Source organism: Bombus fervidus, chromosome 1, assembly GCF_041682495.2.
Source record: "Bombus fervidus isolate BK054 chromosome 1, iyBomFerv1, whole genome shotgun sequence".
In the NCBI taxonomy this organism is placed as follows: domain Eukaryota; kingdom Metazoa; phylum Arthropoda; class Insecta; order Hymenoptera; family Apidae; genus Bombus; species Bombus fervidus.
The window spans coordinates 7,578,734-7,594,558 of record NC_091517.1 but is presented as its reverse complement, the minus strand read 5'-3'; the positions used below and the strand labels follow the sequence as shown (position 1 = coordinate 7,594,558).

At 32.1% G+C, this 15,825-nt stretch overlaps 2 protein-coding genes across 4 annotated transcripts; both read right to left on the bottom strand.

The window, feature by feature from the left end:
• Positions 1-1,346: 1,346 nt before the first annotated feature.
• On the bottom strand, positions 1,347-13,561 carry Sigmar (Tumor necrosis factor alpha-induced protein 8-like protein sigmar). 3 transcript variants are annotated; one of them, XM_072005595.1, is made up of 5 exons: positions 13,421-13,561; positions 13,193-13,341; positions 4,516-4,594; positions 3,113-3,384; positions 1,347-3,019 (listed from the first exon to the last, which is right to left on the bottom strand). In XM_072005595.1, exons 3-5 carry the CDS (start codon positions 4,571-4,573, stop codon positions 2,666-2,668), a joined length of 684 nt encoding a protein of 227 aa, XP_071861696.1. In that variant the 5' UTR covers positions 4,574-4,594; positions 13,193-13,341; positions 13,421-13,561; the 3' UTR covers positions 1,347-2,665. The 3 variants fall into 3 exon arrangements, with proteins under 3 accessions (XP_071861696.1, XP_071861707.1, XP_071861685.1); XM_072005606.1 differs by adding an exon at positions 4,224-4,325 and having other exon boundaries at positions 13,193-13,498; XM_072005584.1 differs by having other exon boundaries at positions 13,193-13,500.
• A 257-nt stretch (positions 13,562-13,818) lies between these two features.
• Positions 13,819-15,815, bottom strand: Betaggt-i (geranylgeranyl transferase type-1 subunit beta). Its single transcript, XM_072005529.1, has 3 exons — positions 14,831-15,815; positions 14,361-14,721; positions 13,819-14,284 (listed from the first exon to the last, which is right to left on the bottom strand). Exons 1-3 carry the CDS (start codon positions 15,365-15,367, stop codon positions 14,172-14,174), a joined length of 1,011 nt encoding a protein of 336 aa, XP_071861630.1. The 5' UTR covers positions 15,368-15,815; the 3' UTR covers positions 13,819-14,171.
• Between the last annotated feature and the right edge of the window lie 10 nt (positions 15,816-15,825).

Genomic DNA, 15,825 nt, shown 5'->3' with positions numbered 1-15,825 from the left:
AAACGAATCTGAGAGACTTTAAACTAACACCTAGTAGAGAAAATTATTGTATTGAGATTATTAAAACCTATTCTAACTTCTATCAGGTATTAATTTTCATAAATATTGTCTAAGTCTATACACTCTTGTAAGACAGACTGTACTTTTAATGAACGAAGTATTATTGCAATGATGTTAATTGTAACTACTTTACACATTTGATTGTAAACAGATTTATATTTAATTTTTGGAATGAAGTATATTTTAATTTTGGTGTATTTAAGTCTTAAGTGATGCAGTAAGTTCACCATTATGTTTTTCACTGTCAGATATATTTTAAATTTGTTGATGGTATAAAACGATGCAAGTGCATTTTCAATACTTAGGATAGAACTAACAGATCAAGAAATTGTTGACATGTAAACAATAAGTAATTGAATTATTAGTATATCACAATGAATATATGTCACGAAACTATATTCTGTGTGTTTTTACATTAACAGATTATAAATTGTTGGCATAAAGTCATTCATAAAGTCATTGCATTACATAATAAATAAAAGTGTGTGTTGTATTTATAAATTCATGATTAGACTGTACGAACATGTATATGATTATGCATAATGAACGAATACATTGAATACATTTTAACACGATTATCAATATGTACTTTTACTACAAATACTACAAACAAAATATTATGAAACAATGCTACAAACTACTAATAATTTTGTTCTTTAGTAATTTCGTGTATTTCGGGATATACGTTTTAGCAGTGATTATTAAATGTAACTCATAAAGTTCACTGTTTTTTATACAAAATCTTTAAGTAACATTGAGCAACTATTGTCCATGTTAAAACGTCCTAATTTTCATACTAACATCACTTAAGCGAAACAAATCTAAGTATCGTGTATTTTAACTAAAATAATGCAATAGAAACAGTATAAATAAATAATTTTTATACTTAAACTATATGTATAAGTTACAAAAAAGTTTTGTACAAGTACAATCACTGCATCACTGTATCAGAAAACATTTTTTCGTATATCATATTTATTAAATGAATATCACGAAAAAGATTTGAGAAAATATTATAATATATTATAGTAACCTCTACAACTGTTCTTATATTTTTTAACAATTGTTTCCGATTTTCGTCAATTTTTTTTTCTGTAAAATGTATCACGTGTATAATGTATTCTTTTTTTGTATTATAAGATCATAAGTTTATCATATACTATTCTGTACGGTTGTGTTTTTATTAGATGTGTAGGAAACGTTTTTTCAAAAATTAATTATGACTTACGTTAAGAATATACGGACAATATATAAATTACTTATAAGTTCGTTCAAAATTTTATTTAAAAAAAAAATTGCGTTCTTTATAGTTAAAAAAATATCTAGTGCAATTAATATATGTATAAAAATTTCTCATAAACTACAACTAGATTATCTTTGTTTTTTGTTGTTAATTAGAATACTGTAACAATTATAAGTAAATATATACATTTTCTTAGAATAAATTATATTATCAAGCTACGTTACTTTTTCTCCGTACTTTTATTTAATATATTAAATACTAAATATTTCGTACAGGCAGTGCTACTTGATTGGTGAACAAATTGCACTAATTTTATATGTGTGCGTGCGTGTGTGTGCATTAAATAATCTATGTAAATAAATATGTCAAATCATTAATCACAATTGCGTTTATCAGTTTCTTCTTCTTTAGTCGCACTAAAGTGAATATTAAAAGAAAGAGAGAGGCTTGTCTCATTACAAATAATTTATTAATGTTATATATATATATATATATTATATATATATATATCAATACAAGATTTTTATTTCGCTTAGAATCATCACAAACAACGTGTAAAGAGTGTATAATGTATACAAAACACGCGACACTGCGACATACTTGTAGTACATGTAATGTAAATGTTGTTCAATTTAATTATCGAGGCTTTGTCATGACTATATTAGATATGTTGTATTTATTTTGTGTGCCGAAAATGTATAGATGCGCATTATGTGAGTAAAAACGGAGGGCAATCCGTCTTTATAGATACACTCGTCGATATGTCAGAGTATCAGAATATAGCTCTTTGACGAGTGAAAGATTATACCTTCAAAAGGATATCTTTGGAGCACGTATCTCTATCAGTGTGTCCTTAGCGATGCAGATTGCTTCTTTTACGTGCTATTTTGTCGGGATTAACAAAGTAGTTTCTATCGTAATTACTATAAACCCATCTTGGGGCATAAATAAGCTCATTTCTTTTTTTTTTTTTTTTGGTATAGATTGACAATTGATATCCTAACGCACAAGTCTCGTAAATAAATATACACTGATCGTAACAATATACATTCTGAAAATAAATAGAGTATTTCACAATTATTGCGTAAATTGGTGAGCACTACTGTGTGAAATCGATCGATTCTCACGAGAAACATTATATTTCAAAAGCCTTTCTCGCGTCGAAAACATATTTATCATTATCTTTTCTTACACAGGCGATCGCAAATAACTGGTATCACACGTACACTTCTTTCTTTTCCTTTGCTTTCTTTTTTCGAAAAATAATCAGGGAGAAGAGTTATTATCCTCCCTTAATTATCTTGGTAATTTTCGTTCATGCTCCCCGTTGGTCACGAAAGTGTATTCATGTTTAAAAAGGAATCAAAGATGCCCAGCATCTAAGGCCTTATTTATATCACTAACTAGCATCCCGAGGATAGATCTGTGTTCCGAATCCTGTCTAAAAACGGAGTCCAAGAAGTCGGAATGCGTTAAGAAATCGAACACTTGATCACACCGATCTTGTGACTTGTCTGTGAGATGTGGCTTTATGAGTGCTTGTATCGCGGTTCTGCATCGTTCTAACGATTTGATTAAGTACGCCCGATCGAAACTGAACTCCAATTCGTAAAACGAGACCACAGACATTGCCACAGCTCTAAGGGCAGTTCTTATTTCCACGAGTTTCGCGTCGTCGGTGGCGTTTAATTGTTGATTACGTTGTAGGAGACCCACCTAAAATGAAAGTATTTAACGAATATGAAAAAGAAAAATCGCGATTACTTTGCGTATCTATGTCACAGCAATCATCGAGGGAGAGACAAGTACCTTAATGGATAATTTGACGATATTCTTTAAAACCTTTTCAGGCTGTTTCTTGTCTAAATTAGAATTGGTTTTCGCGGCTCTTTCCATAAGCTTATACAGATTGTCCAAAAGTGACGTAGTGGCGTCATCTATCAGCAATGATCTTCCGGCCCCTGTAGATACGACTCTGCCGAGGAGTTTTTTTTGCGCACGAAGACCTAAATCACGAGCGCGGCTTCCGGTGCCCCCGGCGGGATAAGATCCGCCGTTCAATGTAGTCGCCGACTGCATCACTGGGGAAAAAATTGCAAACGCTGTACCATCTGCTCGGGGAGATATGGGGTTGAATAATGATCCTTTTGTTGCATGAAAAGATCGACTTGTGAAAATGGTACATAGGGTGCATTAGGAAAGTTAGTCTATAAGTTAACTGTTCTATGTATTGAAGCGGTATGAAAGTATGAATTTATATTAAATACTAAAAAGGTTTCTTACGAGATTTAATTAATTATGTACTTGTAAAAGCTTATGAAACTTATGCAAGAGAATTATGAGGTATTGTTATACACAAAATGTGCACATTTTCATAAAATATTTTGTTTACAAATTATACCCAATTATACAATAAACATTATTAATATATTATTAATTTCAGTTTGATCATAATCTCTAAGATTTGCAAAACAATTAATAATTCTAGATTATATGGCTTAATAAACACCATGTATACACATATAATGTTGGGAAACAAAATTTCTTAGAGTGAAATATAATAATAAGACATTCATAATAAATAATGCAATAAAAAATAATATGACAAAAAATTTACAATAATACTCAACAAATTACATCCAAATGTATATTAAAAAAGTGAAACCTATATCGTTTTCAAATCATATCTATGCAATCTTTTTCCTTCTTTTGTCTCATAGAATTTATGTTAGAAATTTTTCAACTACTTCAATACACTCTGTACCAGAGTGTGTGTGTGTGTGTGTGTACTAGTACACTACTACATTAGTATATATATATTAGTTAAAATAACATAAAATGTGACATCTTATTGATTTATTCAGACGAAAATAGTAAAAATGATAGTTTGCATTATAATGTGCGTATGATCAGAACTTACCATCAAACATTGGTAGACCGCTGTTTCCTCTAGGCGATAACGGGATTGTGAATGAAATAAAGAAGTGTTCTGTGAGCACGGTCGAAACTCAGGCAAAAGTAACTAAAATAAGCAAGGATGTAAAATGAATCAATATTTAGCGAAATATATACATAAAACGATATTATGTCAAATAAATTCAATATGGCAACACATAATAAAATGATGTTGCGCGCGTTGTGCAAATGCGTTTATGCGTGTGTTCTTATTCATGGGAACGAATCAGAGCATCGTACAGTTAACATTTGTATACCTTGATTGCAGTCGGTTACAGCTACAAGATGATAGAGCAGCCAGCTCTGCAATTCCATCACTGCCGTCCCCCACGCCACCTGAAAAAACACATTTTTATGTTCGTAAAGAACATGTGAGTTGGTGAGAAATAGCTTCATACGTAAAGCGAGTTATGGGTTTTTTTAAATTGTAATGTATTTCTTTTATGTTTAGAATAACAATATTTTCTATTATAATATTTATATTACATTCTATTATGTATATATTTATATTTGTTTGTCATTTGATCTCTATAAGCATTATTTTCACTTGAAATAAGAGGTGCCTAACCGTGTTTTGTTAACAGACGTTAGCAGATTGAGAAGTAGGAACATTATTATTATTTATTATTATTCAATATACATGCTATGTCTTTAAAGTAACATCAACACGCATTCCGTGCCACGCGTGTCATCAACCACCCACATGTATGTACATACTTACAATGGAAGCGAAACTGCCTAGCTAAACGAAGGTGTTATTTTAAATTCAGTCAAAAACTTATAATTGTTATTTAGTATTTAAAAGTTTCACAAAAATTCTTAAGACTCACGTACTTTCCAATCCATAAAAATATTAATTGAAACTGCAATGAAATAAACATTGAATTAATTCAAATACCTATAGTGTATCTAATATTGCAGATAAACCGATACAATTCAGTAATTATAAGGATTCCATGAAAAAAACAAAGTATCCCTGTTTTCCAATTATCTCCATAAAATTTCACCGTTAGGCTCCAATTCTTTATTTCAGGATCAAATTATCATTATAGAATTAAATTACCATTACAAAATAGTTAAGAATGGAACAGAAGAATAGAAAGGAAAGAAAACAAACGGTCGGTGCAAGTTGGTGGCGGGCAAAGAATTAAATAGGTTGCAGCATACATGCTCCCTCATTCGTGTAATTTATGTCAATAACTGAGGTCAAACCCGATACACTGGAAATGGAACGTAATGTGCGTGTGGTTTGTCGTCGCGAGGTATAATCATATATGTATATACACACACATATAGACGTTTATATCGAAGAGGTATAGTTGTATGGAAGTTGGATCGATTTGTAAGGAGCGTCAAGGCAAGCCAGAGACTCTCATTCTCGTTTATCGACGTAATAGGGGCAAATGGATGCGCGCTACGGGATATTACCTAGTCTTGATACGGTTAGATCGATATGTATTTCGAGAACATGATAAATATCGATATCGATCGAGCATTAGAGTACCTTAAAATTCCCTATCATTTGACCCGAATGCGAATTTTCAAGATCTTCGAGCATTCGACTGATCTTAAGATGTTCGAGAACGTCCGAAGCGCTTTCAAACGCACTCGAGTTATCGAAATGCTGGAAATACTCACGCGCGTGATTCGATCTATGATCGTCAGGATGATCGTTCATATTAAATGTATTGTCAGGTTGTCCATCTACCAAGTTCATATATGATAAAAAAATCTAAGAAACCACATTATGTCAACATCTTTTCACAAAATGATTTATTAATTAAAAATATTAGTGAGTCGTTTGCAAATTGCAAATTGTACGTTGTAAATTATAAGCTTCTTTTTTATAATTTTATAGATTTATATCAAATAGGGCAATCAAATGATTCGTAATTTATAAAATTTCTTTATTATTTTATTATGAAGATTAGTAATTTAAAATTGATAATTTCATCGATAATATTAGTTCAATTGTGCATGAGAACCCAAGTAGATATTTTTTTAGTAGATTTTTTTTTAGTAGAAAATCGAGGATTCATAACAAATCCAACCTTTATTAAATTTTTCAATTTCTTAGAGGGCAGCGATAAAGCACAAACTATTAGATAAATACTGCGATTATAATTTTACAAAAGTAATGTAATATTATATAATTATATGAGCAGTGTTACATGAAAGTAAGCAATTAAGGCAAAAAAGAAAAAGGTCTGGATAATAGAGTGGCTCTTAAAGTGGGAACATTAATTACACGGAAGTGTAATAAATAAATTGAGGTTTCACTTTAGGAATGGTACTCAATTACTTTAAAACATCAAAGGTAATATATCTAAATTTATCGTGACTGATTCATCTAACTAATCCTGATTAATTCTAATAAGAATAATTCATTATCGTATGCTTAGCAGTTAGTATTGTGCGAAAATTCGATTAGAAGCATTTAACCAATGAAATTATTGAATTTCGAAATAAACCAATAAAATTTGTAACTCTTGGTGAATATACTTGATTTATGAGGTAGTACATCATACTGAAACGAGAGTCCTATTCCAGTCGTATCCTAAATCGTTCGTACCACTTAAACACTATCGAACAATATTTGCGATATGCAAGAATTAGTACACGGTAGTTTGAAATAAAGCAAAATGAAATATTTTATAAAAGTAAAAGCTTTACACGCATATAACAGATTTTAAATGATATTTAAGCCCTTGAAGAGCGACTTCAACAATATTGTTTCTATCTAAAAGAAATAATTTAATCATAAACTAGTTTTCTTATCTAAAATACTATGTAAGTAATTTTAGATAATTTATAGATAAATTCTTATAGTTATTTTTTAAATAATTTTTAGATAACTCTTAAATGATTTTCTAGGTACATACATATATGTATAGTATAGATAAAACTACCCAACTAATGCGTATCAGACAATATCTAATCTATTCAATACAATTCTAAAGTGGAAAATTAAATTCCAGTTGAAAGGTTTTAATTGATGTATTGTCCTACTGGGAAACACCGTAAAGTCATACGACTAAAACAAATGATCGATCGCTCGGAGAACTTTCGCTCTCTTTGCTTGGTCGTTTCCTAACTACAATAGATCGAGTTACTAGCGCGCTATTAGGCGGTTGTCGAGTATCCATATTAAGCGCATTATTCGCTATTAACATCGTCAAATTTCAAGGTGTTTTCCTTTTTCCCTGCACGGTTCACAAATTCTTTCATCAGTACAAATTAGCTATGTATTTTGTTTTAACCAGAAGATCTCTATAATTGGAATACATTTTCTAAAGTGATCCACTTTCTTTTATTGAAACAACGACCCGGAAAAAAAAGAAACTACATTTTCCTCGAAATAATTTTCAATTTTTTAAATTTGATAATTAATTACGATATAGGTTTAGAAAAACTGTTCTTATCAATGTGTATTTTAGAAACTATGTATATAATATGGGAATAAATAACTTTTCCGTAACTTGTTTCACACTTGCAGAGACCAATATCTAATTGTATGTCTAGTAGTTATTTAAAACCAATTTTATCACGTCGTAATAACAAAATAATAATACAGAACGTAGTCCTTATCTGTCAATACATCATTTTTATTTGTAATTCTGTAAATGTATGATGATTACAAACTCTGGTTTTATTACTGTACTTTGGTTTCTGAAAAACAGTTTAATTAAAACATCACGATATCATATTATATGTAGTTATGACGATTATAAATATTAAAGTCCTTGAAATTCGATTTGTCCATAATTTATCTATAGGTTAAATTAAAATACACCTTGCCAAAGGTGAGCAAGCGTCTGGGGATATTTTTTAACGGTAGCATATATTTGTACAGTGTTGTGCCATAACTCGCATAAAACGAGGCAAGAGATATGATACAGAGTTTATAGTTTCCGGTAGCGCTTTAAAAACAGGTCAAAGATTCTATTCTGATGTTTATCCGTGTCAGATCGGTGGTTCCATGAAATTTTCTGTAATTTCGTTTTCTTGCTTCGCTCGAACATTAAATATCTATACAATAATTCTGGTTTCCGCGATGAGTCATTGGTGACTAATGCATTTCTGAACTGTGTTAGCTTACCGATACAATAATAATCATGATTACTTGAATAATGTATAAAACTGTATATAAATACATAAAAATTATTGCTAAAATGAAATTTAACAGAAGATATTAAAGTAACTATTTTATAATATATTCTTCTTTCGAAAAGTTATACGATTATTTAAATTATTTATTTAAAATATTTAGATGACAGAAGTGAATTCTTCATGTTTTCATGTTTTAAGCTAATGCGAAATAGAGACAAATATTTCGTAAAGAAGTTAAAAAATGTAGATAAACAGGTGAACTGCAGGTATATTTCCGAGTAGGCTGGAGGTTCGTCATTTCTATAATTAGTTATCTGCTTCGTTCTATCGCGATGTGTCGAAGGATAGGACCTAACAGCCCACAATTTTCTAACGTATGCACGAACATAATTTTTAACGTTAAGAACATGTACACGTCATATGTGCACGCGACACTCTCGTTTCTTGCTTGCTTGCAAATTGAACTTTGCAGGCAATTTTGTTCGCATTGCGTCGTATTGAATAACTGTATCTGAATCTAGATAGGCAATTTCACATGTGATCGAATCTATAAAATTAAAGAATTATGACGGTGCGAAAAAACTCAATTTGAAATGTTTCATTATTTCTTTCAAAAGGATGATTTACTTTTATATTCTTGACGAACAATTATTATTTTGTTAAGCTTATCGTTGTTGTCTTCATTAAATAATAATAATCTCCTTCTCCATCTACAATTTCTTTAACAATTTTCACATGCGATTAAATCGATATTTACCCCATACATAATTATGGTGAACTTATATTTCTAAATGTTTGAAGCAACGAATCGTTGAAATTCATATATTGCGTTATGTGTTTCTTAGATTTGTGAAGTTTAGAAACCTTTTAAATTAAAATAGTCCACGTGGAAATAGTTAATTCGTTTTAATTTGTTTGTTCAGCAATTCGGGTAATGGAATTGTCGGTACCCTCGTCAAACGATTTTGGAGCGCAAGTGATCTGTCACTCTTTCTTCATAAACAGTTTTGATAACAGCGTCACATGCAATTAAGTTTACGAAACGGAGGGATTTTCCAAATAAGAATAATAATCCAATGAGTCTCCTATGTTGACTTATATTTTCAACAATTCGAGTTATTAAACTGTCGTTATCATCATCAAACGATTTTTTTTCCTTGCAAGTGAGACAATAACGTACTTAGTTTGATGGAATTAAAAAATTTATTCCATTATCGTTAATTTGACTCCAATTTAGTTTTTCCAATAGTTGGAAGTAATGAATAGTGAATTATATTAAGAATATTAAAAATAATGAATTACAATATGATTTCGAATGGAAATCATATCAATCTTCATTTTCTTCCCACTTTGTTATTTCTTTTACGTTTATATGACGCCATTTATACCAAGCCCATTTATTTGAACGTTAGTTCAATTACTCGATTATATGAATTTCTGTCAGTTAAATCCATTTATCTGAACGTGAACTATTATATGAACGAGAATCATTCTATTATACGAACTCCAATTATATAAACTATTTGACTTCCGATAAATTTATGTAAGCGCAGTTCTACTGCATATGCATATGTATATAACTAATTTGATGAAATTGAAAAGTGTATTTCATCATAAAACATGTAGAGGTATCAAATCAAGCGTTACTCCAATTTATTTTTTTTTGTTTTTTCATAATTGAAAGTAACGAATGGTCGAACGATTTCAAATCAAGTGGCAACTTCCTAACCCTCGATTTCTTTAACGTTACTTTTTTATATAGTACGTATACACTCCATTTATTTAAACGAAATTTTAGTCGATTGAATCCATATGTCTGAACGTGAACTATCATATCATAGAAAATAGGCGGAATCAGCAGATTCTTATTATATAAACTTCAATTATGTAAACTGTTTATAAGTTCATGCAAATGATATTCTAATATATGTGTATATACAGTTAATTCGATTAAACTAAAAAGTATATTTCATCAGGCAAAACATCACATAAAGAGATCAATCAGGTCAAGTAATACTCCAATTTATTTTTTTCAACAATTGAAAATAACGAATCATCAAACGATTTCAAATCGAGTGGCAACGTTCGTCTTCTTTTCAACCCTCAATTTCCTTAACGTTTTTCTTTTTATTTCGAAAGATGCAGCTGTCACACCGACAGCTGTGCAACTGGCACGAACCTCCTTGTTAAACTGAGCATCTTGTCTGAGAATATACCCACCACCTGCCCTTCGATCGATGTGTTCAGCTTCATGTGTGTGCACGAACGCACATGTCGTACACAACGCGGTGCGCACGTGCTCACATGGACAAAGTTACGAGAAGGATTATACTCTATCCACAAAGGTCACGCGTTCGTCTGTTAAATACGACTTTCGAGAGGTCCACGTTCCTGCCTGGCTAGCCTGTAGCCTGTAGCGGTCGTTTTTGGATATCGATCCCGCCGATTGCACACGCGAGATTCTCTCACGGAATCGTATCCAATTTCAACTTTTTATCCTATCTCCCGAGCGAATCTCAATTGTAATCCTTCGACGATCTTAACGAGCGCGGGACTATGTCCTCGCGATATCGACTTTTCCCGATATTCAAACGTATTTGATTCGACGTGTAGGTATGTGAGAAGAGTATTTTATCCGATCTTTAGATCATATGCGTATTTTGAAATAATTTTAAATAGAATTGAATATATGATCCATAACGTACAGATATGTGAGGAGGATATTTTCATATGCAGAATTGGTAAGTAACTTTTGTGCAGTGATTGTTTTAGATACTATATTATATCTATTTTTGAAATATATAAGTTTTTTATTTTAGCTTCTTTAAACTGTGCGATTGCTTTTAAGCAATTTTAAATAGAATTAGATAATGAACTCGATTATCAAAAATCTAAAGAAATCGTTTCATTTTCAATTTCATTCGTCGTATCCATTTATATATTTGCATATATTTGCAATCGAAAATTATATATATTGTGAAATCTATAAAAATATTTAATGTTAGAAAATATTTTATTACGTGATAATACAAATAGTATATGAAATTTTATGATCTCTCTTGGAAGAATGTACAAGATGCATATAATGAAAAAGGAAGAGCAAAATTAATGTTGTGTCCTTCAGAGCTCTAGGAGAGACATATTTTCGTCGCTGCCTCTGTTTTAAGCAGATAGCTTATTCAAGGTTGAAGATACAGTTGATCCTATACGTATAGCATTGAAATTTCAAATTACAACCTGTCGCACATCGTGAAGAAATCCACCATTCTTAACATTTATAGTTACCTTAATTATTCTTCAATACTAAATATAGTTCAAATTTTAACCAAATAAAAGTGTACGGAACATATGACGCATTAGAACGCATTATAAAACACGTATGGGGTATATAACGTCAATGAAATTAAAAAGTGGGATTCAGTCTTAAAAAAATTGAATAGAGGACTACAGAATTAAAAAATTATGAGATAGTAAAAAGAGACCTCATAAAATATTAATTACCTTAATTTAATAAGTATTTCTTGAATTACTATTAAATAAGTATTTCATAAATTACTTAGATTCTTGAATTTTCTAAAAAATGATAATAAAATGCAAATAACATCAAGTATTCTAGTCTGGTATTTTTACATAAGATGGTCTAAGACTTTTGCACAGTACTGTATATGCACCTAACCCGTAATTCAGGCAAATTGATTGATTGATGAAACGCGAATCAGCTGGTTAAGTACCGCAAATGAAGTTGTCGCAGTCATCGAGAGCGCACATATCAGACGGATATGCGGAGATAAAAATAACTGGCGAAAAACCATACTATTCTGCTGGTATTAATTAGAAACAGAACGGTGAACGCCCGTTGTACAACAGTCTCATTCATTGCACGGTTACTTGTTAACGTTGCCTATTTACGGGCTCACATTCCGTAGACTAGACGGTTCATTTACGTTAAAGCGCGATTTACATTGAGCCGAAAAAGATGTTTACCCCATATTTCTATCCCCCTTTTCTGTTTGCCTTCGGATATGCACGATTGCGTGGATGAAAATCGTATACTGTGGAAAATTTCACGCTATACTGATAATCGATTAATTCGCGATACCTTGGACAGGCTTTGGCCGTTATTTTCTAAATATACACAATGTTTTTGTATTACTCTGTTACTCCTCTTGGTACCCGTCACTTACACGGTGATAAATGCACATACGGAATTAAGTTACATGCATCTATTCAGCCACGACTAACTGACGCAATTAAACGGACTCGTCGGTTTTGCGAAATTCAGTTTCCATCGTGTTGTACATACTTTCCTTTTCACGTGACTCAATGTCATGATAAGAGTGATGGTACGAGAACTATTCTCTTTTCCGTTTCCGCGAGTTATACGCCAACTGTGGTTTCGTAAGTTTCCAAGTTTCCATTTATCTTTAAGTACGTATATGTGTTATTATACTGTGAACTTTTTCCGCTCTTTTTGTCTTGATGGAAGTTAACTTCCAACATGATATCATCACGAAATGACGACGTGAAATATCAAATTTTAACAACCTCACAGAATAGAAAATAATTCGAATGTAAATAAATAACTTAACAAGAAATACTATTAAAATTAGGTATTCATGTAAAATTGTATGCTTTAATAAGTATAGAATTTAAAAATGAATTTTATATCGAACAAACTCTCTTCGATCACGCGCACTACCCGACGGTAAATACGTTTGTCCTGAATTATGTATGTTTGAACGATCGTTTAGCGATTCCATTCTTGACTGTAAGGAAGCGGTCTTGTCCATACCAAATTAATTTAAATTTTAGACGCGCACTAACCTCTGCTGATGTCTGGGCCGCGAATGCGACCCCAACTTGACAATGAAGTTTCTCTTTTCCAACAACCGTAGGATAGATATTGTTCTATTGTTTTGTTTGCGTTTCACTTTGCTTTCGTGCGCGTTAGAGATTCCACCGGTATGATGAACCTTTAAAAATATGTTATCGAACTAGACGTAATTGAACACAATACACAAGTATGCAAAAAAAAAAAACGAGAAATCACACCGGCAAAGATAGAACACGCTCTTCTCGAGTCTCACAGTCTATTCGACTGAACGAACGAACGTCGTCTGTTGTGGTCTGCGAACCCACCCCGGTTACCATGGAATCATCGCTCCGCGAGGTGGGGCGCATGTGGCATCTACGCTCGGGCAACTTCGCAGTGTTAAGGAGTTTTCTCTTTTGCAGTACGCGCTCATTCATCGACGGGGTCATTGTGAATATGAAAGAACGGAATCTAACCACGAAACTTCTTCATTTAACGATACAATGTAATACAATGCCTTTTTGGATGAAGCATTGTGTTAATAGTTTCTCAAAAAAAAAGTGAAAGATACTAGTTGAATAATAATTTTGTGAATTTTTATTATGATGTAGGGTATCAATTAGAAATACCTTGTACATATTTTTTTGTTGTTTTTATTAGAATTTTTAAAATTTGTATATACTTAATGACATTTTAAGATGCATTTAAATTATGCTATTGTTTTTCCTCTTATTTTCAATATGTGCTTTGGATACATTTTCAACAAGTGTCTTAACTGAAACAGAATAATTGATAACATACCTCAAAATCATAATATTTTTGTTAATTGACGCTTTTGGAATAACAATTCTAGACACAGAGGATCTGTGGAAACTGTACAAATAGGATCCATGAAAATGCAAAAATGTTACTTTTCCTTCGTACTTTAAGCTCTGTGCGTTAGATATGATATTCAGTTGTTGCAAATACTTTATACGACTATTAACTGCATTACCATACTTCATGAATTTTTAATAAATGTTTATATGCTCGATCAGAGATGTTAAGCGCAGCGTTCATTACGCATAAACCAGTTTCTCCTAAGAGGCTTAAACCACATAAACCTAAACAATTAGGTATTTATATTGTATATTATCTTTATTGTACGTTATTTTTATGGATATCCTATCTGCTACATACCTAGGTAAGTATGAAGAGGATCTGGGAGACAGTCAGCAAATTTTCCAAATCCTCCTACGATATTATCTTGAGTTTCAAGCAAGAATGCCCTATTTTCATCAGGATCTGATAATTTGTTAATATCAAGCATTTGTAGAGTTGCTCCCACCCAAAAACTATAACAAGTATCAGAAGGTTTTCCGGGTCTTCCATGAAAGCCACTATCTTGCCTCATAAGACACCATCTTTTTAGTCTATTTAATTGATCATTTGTCAATACATTATGAAGTTCGTTCATGAGAAATAGGCTAGCTACAGCACAAAATGTAGATCCTCCATGTGATTCAAGACCAGGTCCTTGGCCCATTGCTCCATCATATGACTATAATCATTGTTGAGATATTGTGCTATGATAAAATTAAGTAGACAGAGCCAGTTTTTGTTAATACTCTTTATAAGTAAAATAAAAAGAGGAAAGGATAAAAACTTACAATGCTCTTTAAAATGTAGTCAATTGCTTTTGTCTTGTCAATGCCTGACCAATCATTTAAAATTATAGATATACAACAAGCACAGTAAAGGAACCTCATATCACTTTCACATCCTGTTATAATAGCTGTAAATGATCCATCCGGATTTTGACATGCTCGCATTCCTTCAATAATGGATTCTCTGTCAACTCGACTTAAATCATCTCCAAGAATTAAGAGGGTAACTAATCCAATATATGTCATTGCTAAATGACCACATTGATATTTTGGAGCATCCTTTGGTATTGTTGTCGAAGGCTGAAAGCCGGAGCGTGGTCCAGCTCCTGTTACTTGAAGCCTATAGATCCAGTCTATCGCCTCTAATTTAGTTTGTTCACTAAGATCATTCAAGCAATTCAATATGTCTAATCCTGATATAGCAAAAAACGCTACAGCAAGTCTAGAGCAGTCAAATTCTGCTGAACATGAATTGGGCATGATTTGCAATAACCTCTGGAAATATTTAGCATGCTTTTTCTTTGCTAACTGCGGTGGCATGTTGTATCGCGTGTTTGTATGATTAAAAAAAAATAATATTTAAAATATATACGGTTACGTATCGAACGTAAGTGTTACTTTCAAATTGGTTGTGCGAGTCGAAAAAGATTTCATTAGAATTATGGTAAGACCTACTAGAGAGCGCTTCAATTCTAAACGATAGATGCAATTACTACTAGGGGGCGTAAAAAATAATTCGCTGAACGCACGCGTCACCGGCAAACTAGCCCTTTCTTGCGCACGCCGGACGTTCACTGCAACACGCACCAGCCGCGAAAATTACACAAACTACATACTACCCCGGATAACGGAGATAACGAGAAAACACGCAGTAAGTTAAGTTTCAATTAACCGTATACATCTGTCCGCTTCGTGAATACTTTCTCGCGGTAGTTTCTCTGGCTAGTACGGTAGCGCGTTGATTTGCGCGGAGGTAGTTTGTCGGAGGACGACGAAGG

Excerpts from the sequence above, each read along its gene's own strand:
- Sigmar (XM_072005595.1), bottom strand. The coding sequence starts at position 4,573 with ATGGAATTGCAGAGCTGGCTGCTCTATCATCTTGTAGCTGTAACCGAC. Across the intron at positions 3,385-4,515 it reads TGTAACCGACTGCAATCAAG|TGATGCAGTCGGCGACTACA; the intron begins GTATACAAATGT and ends TTTTTTCCCCAG. Across the intron at positions 3,020-3,112 it reads TCGTCAAATTATCCATTAAG|GTGGGTCTCCTACAACGTAA; the intron begins GTACTTGTCTCT and ends CTTTCATTTTAG.
- Betaggt-i (XM_072005529.1), bottom strand. The coding sequence starts at position 15,367 with ATGCCACCGCAGTTAGCAAAGAAAAAGCATGCTAAATATTTCCAGAGG. Across the intron at positions 14,722-14,830 it reads ACTACATTTTAAAGAGCATT|TCATATGATGGAGCAATGGG; the intron begins GTAAGTTTTTAT and ends CAATGATTATAG. Across the intron at positions 14,285-14,360 it reads TCCTCTTCATACTTACCTAG|GTTTATGTGGTTTAAGCCTC; the intron begins GTATGTAGCAGA and ends CTAATTGTTTAG.